The sequence below is a fragment of the Podarcis pityusensis genome (assembly GCF_964106645.2).
Source record: "Podarcis pityusensis genome assembly, chromosome: 5".
Classification (NCBI taxonomy): domain Eukaryota; kingdom Metazoa; phylum Chordata; class Lepidosauria; order Squamata; family Lacertidae; genus Podarcis; species Podarcis pityusensis.
The window spans coordinates 69,490,650-69,501,791 of NC_138032.1; the positions used below are offsets into that span (position 1 = coordinate 69,490,650).

Sequence of the window (11,142 nt, forward strand, 5' to 3'; positions counted from 1 at the left end):
GAGTCCTTTCCACTTTTTTTTTTTTAGTCCTTTCCACTGTTGAACAGTTCTTGGTGCCAGAAAGTTCTTCCTGCTGCTGTTTAGTTAGAATCTCCTTTCTTGTAACCTAAAGCCATTGGTTCGGATCCTACCCTTCAGAGCAGCAGAAAGCAAGCTTATGCATGTACATTGCAGCTGTGTGTGATAATTGGTATGGAGAACTGATGAATGTAGGGGGCCTAAAAGTAATGTGATTGTGACATACTCTAAACTCCCTTAGGGCCCTTAACATTGCCCAATATGACATGTAGGAAAGCACTTTGTTCATCTTTGGACATATAAGCTAAACTGTTTCAAGTTCACGAGGCAGCTTCCTTCCTCTGCCTAGAAGCTGGCTGACCCTAAATGCAACAGAGACTTGCAGCGGCAGCAGCTACAAATATTATCATAATTTAAAAGCATACAGCAACAGAGAGTATCTTTTATTTCTGATACATTGTCAACAACTGTGTAATAGCATCATGACCACTTTTACAACACAGGACTGCTAATTTACAAAAATGGCAATAGGTAGGTAGTCTTTAGTCACAGTGCAATGGAAGACAACGGACCAATACAGGCAGTAAACACTTTGATTCAGCAAATGAATTCTCTTCTTGGGTTTGCCTTTGAGCTTCAATGATGCTTTCTTATACAAACATGCACACCCTCCATTTTCTTGGGTTTTTTATTCTTTAAAATGTAGGGTTAATGAAGGATACAAGCCATGTATTTGAAATGAGTAGAACTGCCATTTTATTTTATTTTTATTTTTTAAAAAAGGTCCCTGATCCAGTGCCTTTCACAGCAGCTTGATTTGAAACCATGTTTTTCTTCCTGTTGCGAAGAGCTTCATCTGCTGATTTCTGTAGATCAAGCTGCTGTTAAAAAGCAGGACAGTCTCTTTATTTTATCATTTGGCAACCTCATGTGGTAGAAATGCATCCCTTCCTGAAATGAAATGAGGATGTCATCTCCTCTCCAGGGTGGAATCTACACACATATGAAAAAAGTTTTGAAAAATACATTGAATTTTGCATAGCTCACTGTCGCCATCTAGTGTCATATCTGTATATTGCACTTTACAGCACAGCTATATCCCCTGTGTAACAATTAAGGAACAACAAGCTACTCTGCAAAGTTGTGTGGAAGGTGGGCTAAACATTTAAAGTCAGCATAATAAAATTAACGGAACACTGCCTCAACACCCCTTCGAGATTTTTATTTTTTTAGTGTATCAACACCAACAAACATGCAGGTAGAGGTAATCTGACAGGTATTATATACCTGGACTTTCAAAAAACTTTTACAAACTCTTTCAGCTAAGGTTCCTAAGGAGACTTAGTAACCGTGGGAAAAATAAACAGATAAAAGTACAGGTAAGTCCTCTAATGGGCATACACCAGGAAGCAGGGGTTGTGAGGAGATAGATAATTTCCTTCATTGTTAAAACTAAGAGACACATTCCTCTAAGAATATGTTTTGGGGCTGGTGTTATTTAGCTTATTCATAAATAACACGGAGTCAAGGCTGAGCAGTGAGGTAGATGGCACCAACTTGGTCACAATCTGTCCAAGAGGGTGAATGGGCAACAAATCGGCCAATGAGATACACACATCAACGGTATTCAAGTTTAAAGTGATGCAAATCCCAACCAAATCCCTGACAGGATCTGGCTGTGCTGCTATCATTTAAACTTAGCTCCTGGTGACATAAATAAAACTGGTACCCCACACCCACCCCAATAAGCTGGAAACATAAACAATGTTCTCTCCCAACACTGTAGGTTTTGAAATTGCTTCTCAAAATGTAATATATGCTAGCTGGGAATCTCAGATTCCAGAGACACCTTCCTACGAAAACAAACAAAACAACAACAACCCCCCCCCCAAAAAAAAACCCTGGCATCTGATCACATAGAAGCAGCAACCGTGACACAACAGTAACATTTGAATCATTCTCGGGCAGTCTCACAAAAGTTAATGGATCAATTATGGGGCTGATATACAGTAAGTGAATGGTCTGCATGCGTGTGTGCTCTAAATACTGTATCTTCCTGTTTCCTGAATGGAGGCTTTTCTTCCTCTCACTTGTCACTCTTACCTTGCTTTTATTGTTGAGGTAGCACAACAAGCAGTCTCCAACAGATGAGGTTGCTGACCAGTCACAGCCAACTGCGCTTCTATTTAGAAATCTAGTTCAGAATAATTGTTCTGTCTGGTTCCTCTTTAAACACAGGCAGGGGCGTCTTACCCATAGACATTAGTGGTGCACGGCGCCATGGCACCAGATTTTGGAGGGCACTACAGGCTGAGTGTCCAGGAAGGAGAGTCAGGGCATGCTCCCTTCCCTGCTCTGGGGCAGCCCTCTCCTCTCCTTTCAGCTGCCCATTGGAGCGCACTGCGTCCGGCTCAGGGAAGCCCCTTTGCGTCCCCTCCTGCCGGGGCTGCCTGGGTGCCTGGTGGGTGCAATCGGGGGTGGGTGCAGGGCAGGGCGGGCATGTCTCTCCCACCCATCTCTGGGTGCGTCACTGCTCTGCACGCCTCCCTGTGGAGTCTGCAAGTGGATCAGGGAAGCGCCCTGTGCAATCCCGGCGCCGGGCGAGGATGGGACAGCCGACAAGGCACCTGATCTGCTTGCTGGCCTGCCTGTCATGCGGACTTCTCTGGATGGGGACATGTAAGGGGCGCTGGGCACTTAGAGGGAGGCTTCGTGGGAGGCCGTCTGGGCTGCGATCTGGGCGCCTCTTACTTACATGCAGCGCCGAGCACGCGTTGGACCCCACGATGTAAACGAGCTGGACCGAAGTCCCCCCCTTAAAAAAAGGTCGACAACTCTGTGAGATATGCTTAAGACAGCCCTGAACACAGGCCTGAATCCCAACACCTCATTTGGAATATATACAAGGTTCTAAGGGGAGGAATAAGCATTTATAAATTACAGTGCTTTATAAAAACTGGTGCGTGTCATACTGAAGTATCAAAACCCAGAATAAGAAGAGGAAGTTCCACAAACGTCAAGTCCCTTCACTTAGATATCTACACCGACAATGGGTTTTGGTCTTGAAAAGCTTACTGGAAATGGATTTGGCTCACATGCTGTGAAAGTAATGTAACGATATATTGTATAATCAATCCATCAGCATCTTAAATATCCTTAGATATCCCAAGCTGGGATACTGACAGTTTTGGGGGAGCAACTTTTGCTGTCAAAGTCCTCCACCATCAGACCATGGTGAGCTACCCTTCCGTTCCTTGCAGGATACAGCCCTGTTCTCAAAAGGTTACTCTGACCAGACTCAGAGGGCTGTGCTGAGTCACTGCCTTGAACTTCGACAAAAATCCGATTGCGTGCCCCAAAAAGCAACCCACTGTTGGTCCTGTCAGAATAGGTGTTTTTGTGTTCTGTTTCCATGGAGCAGAGCTGGACTTGGAAGGCCTCCTGGAATCCTCGCCGGAAGTTCTCGTTGAAGTACCCGTAGATGATTGGGTTGATGCTACTGTTAAAGAAAGCCAGCCAATGGGCAAAGGGGAAAAAATAAACCGTGATGAGGTTGAGTTGATTCTCGGTGAGGTTCCCGTAGTCTGTCAGCAGCAATAAAGTCCAGAGGGGCAGCCAAGAGAGGGTAAAGAACAACGCCACAATGATCAACATGTTGATAACTCTGATTTTCCTCTTGGACACTCTCCTTCCCTCGTTCTCCTCCGACTGGGAGCCTCTAATGCTTGCGGATGACTTGAAGAGTTTGTAGGCAATCCGAGCGTACATAATCACAATCGAGGTGAGAGGGGCCAGGTAAATGTGAGAGAAAAGAACGGTTGTGTAGATCTTGCGCATCTCCTTGTCTGGCCATGCCTCCCAGCAGGTGTAGAGCGGGTAGGAATTGTTGTAGGCATCTAGCATGAAGTGGTACTCATCCCGGGTGACGGTCAAGGTGACTGCTGAGGGGCACATGATGATTAAGGCTAAGACCCAAATTATAATGATGGTGACCAGAGCTTTCCTTAGGGTTAGCTTCTGCCTGAATGGGTACACGATACAGCGGAACCTAAGCGAGAAGAGGGGAAAAGCAATATATTCAGATACAACACTGGAAAAGCTATGAGAAACAAGCATTTCCTTCATGGTCTGCTGAGAGACTTGTGGGATGTACTGTACCAGAACACAAGGGATTTAGAGGGCCTTTTATAAGCGACATTTTAAGAAGGCACTTTTCCAGCATGGCGAGCTAATAACAACATGAGGGAAAACTGCATCTCAGTCGTGGCTTTCTAGCTTTTCTAAAAGGAGATGATAATTTCAGGACAAAACGTCATTAAAACATATGAACAAACTTCAATAGACCCCCAAAGTTCTCATTAGCAAAAGCAAACATGAGCAGCTTGTGAAACTAATGCTGCAGCCAGACCTCAGTCAGGGGAACCTGGGCTCAGATTCTTGGTCAGACATGATATGAGTGGCTAATCAGCCCAACCTACCTCAAAGGGTTGTTGTGCTGATAAAATGTAGGGAGGGAAAACTATTTCTCCCTGAAGCCCTTGTTGGGAGAACGGAGGTGTTATTCTAATTTCCATCCTACTTTTCTACCAAAACATTCAAGGAGAGTTGCAAGAAGTTAAAAACAATGCAATGTGCGATAGATCCTCAGAGACAGTGGGTTATAGAGAAGGTAGAAGCAATAAAAATGTTAAACATAAATAATAAACGGATAAAATGTTATCAAAATTATATATGGCACCATTGTAACATTTCCCATAGTTGACAGAGAAGGTTATTTTGGGGCTCTGCATATGCCTTTGATGGGGGTTTAAAAATTGTTGCTTATTTACTGTGTTGGCTATTATTTATTATTAATAATAGCTAATATACTGTGTTGCCGACAAAGGTCCGTATAGTTAAAGCTATGGTTTTCCCAGTAGTGATGTATGGAAGTGAGAGCTGGACCATAAAGAAGGCTGATCGCCGAAGAATTGATGCTTTTGAATTATGGTGCTGGAGGAGACTCTTGAGAGTCCCATGGACTGCAAGAAGATCAAACCTATCCATTCTGAAGGAAATCAGCCCTGAGTGCTCACTGGAAGGACAGATCGTGAAGCTGAGGCTCCAATACTTTGACCACCTCATGAGAAGAGAAGACTCCCTGGAAAAGACCCTGATGTTGGGAAAGATGGAGGGCACAAGGAGAAGGGGACGACAGAGGACGAGATGGTTGGACAGTGTTCTCGAAGCTACCAGCATGAGTTTGAGCAAACTGTGGGAGGCAGTGGAGGACAGGAATGCCTGGCGTGCTCTGGTCCATGGGGTCACGAAGAGTCGGACACGACTAAACGACTAAACAACAACAACAACAACAAAATATACTGTGTATATGCCAAAATGGTTTTGAAGTGGTTTGCAACTATAAAATCAATAAACAAAATTCCATGCGTAATGAAATACACAGAGCACCAAAACGTCCTTAATTAAAATATACAGTAAAACAAAAGCCAGTTTAAAAAGCATGACAATTAAAACAATTTAAAAACAAATCAGGGAGTTCAAGGGAATGTTTGTCTAAACTGGTAGGCATTCAGGAGGTAGTGGAATCCCAATAGTGATGGGGTCTCATATTTCAGCAGGGAGGGCGTTCTGCAAAACTGGTGCCCCCAGTGGGGGGGGAGAGGGAAGCCTCCTCTGTGTTACCACAAGCCAATCATCATTGGGTCATGACAAAAGTAACTGGATTCCGAAAGCTGGTTGCAAGGCTGGGCAGTGGAGGGTAGCCTTGGTCCAAAGTTATTTAGGAATTTGTATGTAAGCAGCAGGGGCGCGGGTGGCGCTGTGGTCTAAACCACTGAGCCTCTTGGGCTTGCCGATCAAAAAATTAGTGGTTCAAATCCCCACAACGGGGTTAGCTCCCATTGCTCGGTCCCAGCTCCTGCCAACCTAGCAGTTCGAAAGCATGCCAGTGCAAGTAGATAAATAGGTACCACTCCAGTGGGGAGGTAAATGGCATTCCCGTGTGCTGCTCTGGTTTCAGTGATCCGTTGCCCCAGAAGCGGTTTAGTCATGCTGGCCACATGACCCAGAAGAACTGTCTGCGGACAAAACGCCGGCTCCCTCGGCCTGTAAAGCGAGATGAGCGCAGCAACCCCAGAGTTGTCTGCGACTGGACTTAACTATCAGGGGTCCTTTACCTTTACCTTTTTTTATGTAAGCAGCAGAACCTTAAAGTTGGCTTGGTGGCTAGAAGGCAGCCCAGTACAAATCCCTCAGCGTTGGCATGGTATGGGCCCGAAAAGGAGCATCACCCGGGCTGTGGTGTTCTGTACTATCTGCAGGTGTCTGGGCAAGCTGCGAGGGAAGCCACACATCAAGCACACTGCAATAGTCCAGATAGGAGGTTGCCAACATATGGGTCACAATGGCCAATGACCTGACCCATGAAATCACACCCTGTTTTTGTCTGCATGAATTCCAGTTTATTTATTTTTTAATATACTGTATTTTTCCTGTTCTTATATGGAATGTTGCCTTTGTGTTAATGATACCATTTACTGTTTTTATGCTGCATGTCAATTTGAGGTTTTTAGAAACACTAAGTGGTTTATAACCGCTTTGAAATAAATAGAACAAACCTACCTTTCCACAGCAATGGCCACCAGGGTGAACACGGAAGCAGAGACAGACATCCCTTGCACCAAGCCACTCATTTTACACATGGTGATGTCAAATGGCCAGCCTGGAATGATATACAGAGTGTCAACTGCAGTGCATTTCTTAACATTCTGGACCTCATGAGAGGTAATATAGCAAATGCATAGTGATTGAACCCGAGCCTTCTCCAAGAGCTGCTAAACCACGTCTAGTTTGGACGCCAAGAATCAGAAAGGACTCTGGCATCATGCGGACCGACTCCCCAAACATGCAACAATATTGTAATATTTATTGGAAACTGTGGAAAAAAATGTTTTCTGGGAAACGACTGCAACCAGTGTAGCCTGACCAATGTGACATATAACCATTCACTGACAAACAAGCACAAATAAATGCCTCCAAAGCATTCACAAGTTGCAAGTTAGCATCAGGTTCCCGTGAGAGATCCCATGCCCATGGGAATCACCATTCGGCTGCTGCAACCCCATCACGATTTGTTTGTTTTCAACCCAACGTTTATCCATGTTTCTCTCTTTTTCAAAGATGGGGATTTCATACTAATTATAATATCCTATTGCATCGCTTGGCCAACAAATTTTCTTTTCAGTTTCCCAGGCTCAGATCCAGCAATAACAAAGGTGCCAGCAGACCCTTTCAGTGGCTTCCTCTGGACTTTCATTCAGCATAATCCCATTTCCCAAAGGGACACCATTCCCTGTGTTTATGGTGTCTATTTTAAATTATGTTTTAAAAAAAATCATACGCATCTTGTGTTCAAGATTAGCTTCAACCTTCTACACTACAGGGTAGTTTTGTTCCTTGAGGTGGAGTAATTTGGATTATCTATTTTAAATGCCCAAATGTTCTGAGGCAGGCCTTATCTATCTTCCTGTAGCAAGCAGGACTGTGTCGCCCTTTAGAAATACAGTGCTCCCAAGCTTGTAAGCATGCTGCGTTCGGCCTTTAATGTTTTCAGCTTCCTCTAGATGTCTCCATTCACCATATGATCACAATCCCATTCATTTCTGAATAAGTCAGATTTGTGCAGGGCACCAGAGCTAGCTGCATGTGGTATCACAGCTACCCATTTAGAACTTCCTACTGTCAAAAAAGAAAAAGATTGACATCTCCTTCGAGAGACTGTGCAGAAAACTCTCCTGCCCTAAGTGCTTGCTGTTCCCTTCTAACACAGGTGTCTTATATGAGGGGAGATATTGATTGATTAGACATACTCTAATCAGTAGAGAGGATATGGGCAAAGCTTTCTTTTTTTGTTTGGAAAGAATTTTTCTAGCCCTTTGGACTGAAAAGATTTTAATGTGCAGTGGCAATCTTTAGCAAAATCTCAGAAGCAAAAGGAATTGCTGCGTAAGTGCAAGGGGGCAGGATTCCAGCGCTGCAATTGCACCGCTCCTTTCCATGCCTAGCAGAATCAGAACATATGCATAATGATGCTACTAATTATTATTTGTATCAGAAATTATGCAAATGTGCTTCATTTTCATCATATATGCTGGTTGCAGATTGGAAAGACGGGTGTAAAGTTCTGCAGGAAACGTCAGAGAGTTGATAGTGAAGAGAACTAGCTAAATATGGGAGTGAGCCACACATTTAAAAATACGTTCAGAGCTTTTGCTGCAAAAACTGCACTTGTTTTGAGAACAAACCTCTTTTTTGCTTTACTGCTGTGATGGCTCTCTATTGACTTCAGCAGCAGAGTGAATCCTCAAAGTTACTGGTGCATTTAGCCCCCCCCCCCCCCCCCGCTTGACAGCTATAAGTGCTCAAGGTGATAAGAGGGTAAGTGGACAGTTGTCACTTGATGAGGAGGGGAAAGGTATACTTAGAGGCAACATACAGACCATCGATCATTACAGGAGGGGTGGGGGACAGAAGGAAAGCAGGAGAACGGACATAATATTTCATTAATCCCTATCTCCAAATGACAGCTTTTAGACCCAGAATGTTCAAAGAGACAGACGTGCTATAGGAACATACAAAGCTGGCAAACTTTAGGTCCCTCTAGCTCAGTATTTTGTCTCTAGGGACTCCTTGTAGGCCTCCAGAATCTCAGATGCGTCTCTCTCAGTCGTACCTGGAGATGCCAGGGCTTTTTGACATGCAGAGCAGGTGCCAAACCACTGCCCTACAACTTTTCCTTCCCATAATAAGCTGCCTTGTCAGACCACTGGTCCATCTGCCATGACATTATCTACAGGATAATGTCAAGCAACTCTCCAGGGGTTTGGAAGGTTTTTTCCCCTCAGCCTTACCTGAAAATACTGGGGACTGAAACTGGGTAGATATTCTATCTGCATTGCTGTGGCCTGTAATTGGGAATGGTGCTAGTCACTGTAAACCCCAAAGCTCAAATTGCTAAATTAAAAAGCATTTGAGAAAAACCATTCCACTGTGTATTATTTTATTTACTATAGAACACAGTGGAGTTCAAAACCTATTTTTCTGTTAGCAGAACCGTCATGTTGGATCGACTTCCCTCAAGGGCAGTTTGTCCACGATGGATCAATTTTTTTCATTTCAGTCCAATTCACAGCCTTCAGAGAACACAGGCTAGTTCCTGCAGTGCCCTCCCATTTCACATAAGGCTTCATGTGTGCACTTATTGCGCACCCAAGAACATTTCCCAGAATCATCTGCAAGGTGTTCCTGTTGAATGGTCAATGTGAACCAATGTGGAATGGGTTCTCTGAAGCCAAGAAATGGGGAAAGGACTGGGGGAGACTGATACGGTAAAGCAGGGGAGGTGAACCTGAGACCCTCCAGATGTTGTTAGACAACAAATCTCATAATCTGTGACCACTTGTCATGCTAGCTGGGGCTGCTGGGAGTTCTAGCCCAGCAACCTCTGTTGTAGAAACACAAAGACCATATAAATAAAGGAAGAGCTTCGACATCTACAACGAAGGAACCATCGTTAACAGCAAGTGGAGGTGGCGATGGGGAGAAGCTATTTGACTTTCTACAGATCAAGAGCAAATGAAGATGTCAGCAAGCCCAGGGAAGCTTCTAGCTGAGACAACTCACACTCAAGACTGGGGTGACTTTTTAGAGACAGACGTAGCAGCTTAAACAACAGAGCCTCACTCAAGGTACATACCACCACTTAACCACATATTTATTTACAGTCACATAGGATAAATGTGTTTTGTTTTTTTTAATTCTCCAATAAGCCAGGGGCACCTAATGGCACCACCGCAGGGAATTTGAATTGGTATCCTGAATTTCCAGATCTTAATGTGTAAATAAAACAAGGTATTCAGTGCTAATCTTACTCAGAGTGTACTCACTGAAGTTAATGGGCATGATTAAATTAGGTTCATTGATTCAAATGGGCCTACTCTGAGGAAGACTAGCATTGACTACCACCCATAGACAGCTGGATACATAGGGTGGAATTCAAAAAATCCTTTCCTTTGCTCAAGCATTCCCGCTTGCCAAAGTGAACTATCCTCCCCCCCCCCATGCTATTCTGGGGGTTCTCCTGACCCTTTCCAGAGCTAATTTCAGGGGTGTGGGTGATGTGGGGGGAGGGAAGGCCCCACTGTGCAAGTGAAAGTCCTTGTGCACAGCTTCCAGTAACAGGTTAGGTGACTCCCATCCTTAATTCACTAAAATCAGAGAGGGAAATTGAAGCTATCCTCCCCTGGGAGCTGGGGAAGCAATAGCAATCTCGTAACTGGCATGTAGCTCATTATTCTGTTGATTAAAAGGATACAGTGTGGAATGGGGTCTTTTAGGCATAGCTCTGAAGTGCTAATAGCAGTTCAGAAACATAAATATGATTTTAACAAATTAAGGTTTTCAGCCGTTGACAGGGCCGCCCGGCTGAGTCGGAATGTGCCTGCCTGCTCTGCATAATAATTAGTCAGAAATCTGATCTTGTTTTAAGTACAAATTAGCTTACAAGAGTGCAATGCCAGGGCTACCTACTGCAGCAAAAACAGAGATAGAGGCAGCCAGTAGCGTAATATCCGTTTCCAAAACTCCTTTGTATCTTTTTGTGCTCGTCTCTCAGGCTCTCAGCACTTGCGGCTTTCCGTGGTGAAAATGGGCCTGCCTTTGCTCCCTTTCGTTTGGACAGCAGAAATGTGAATCATAACATAATTTCAGAACGGTGTTTTTCCAACACACATACATGGAGCATTAGCTTTAAGCACGCAGCTTGGCTTCTTTCCTATTGCTGCTTTCAGGATTAAAAACAGCAATGGCTCAGTCCTGCAATCCAATCCAAAGTCCAATCAGAACATCACTTAGATTTGGCATTAGGCAGAGCTCAGACTTGCCTAAGAGGAAATATTCAAGGGTCATTTACAGTGAGGTAAGCTCCACTGAGGCCAATCAGATTTCTCCAGTCTAAGTGATCAATGAATTGCCCCCTAACTGGTTTCTGGCATGCTGCTATACTGACATGCTCCACTGGAATGAGGAATTATGCTAATAAGGTATTTGATGTTTGGGCAAAACATC

At 44.2% G+C, this 11,142-nt stretch overlaps 1 protein-coding gene across 2 annotated transcripts in view; it reads right to left on the reverse strand.

Annotated features, from left to right (window-relative positions):
* Positions 1 to 446: 446 nt before the first annotated feature.
* NPFFR1 (neuropeptide FF receptor 1) overlaps positions 447 to 11,142 on the reverse strand; it is a 17,383-nt gene continuing 6,687 nt past the window's right edge. Inside the window, exons 3-4 of one of the 2 annotated variants that reach the window (XM_081007566.1) lie at positions 6,640 to 6,739; positions 447 to 4,066 (exon numbers count right to left, since the gene is read on the reverse strand). In XM_081007566.1, the coding sequence (XP_080863692.1) occupies positions 3,175 to 4,066; positions 6,640 to 6,739 (992 nt within the window). In that variant the 3' untranslated portion in view covers positions 447 to 3,174. Of the gene's footprint in view, positions 4,067 to 6,200; positions 6,364 to 6,639; positions 6,740 to 11,142 lie in introns of those variants that run through there. The other variant, XR_013986905.1, reaches the window with a different exon arrangement.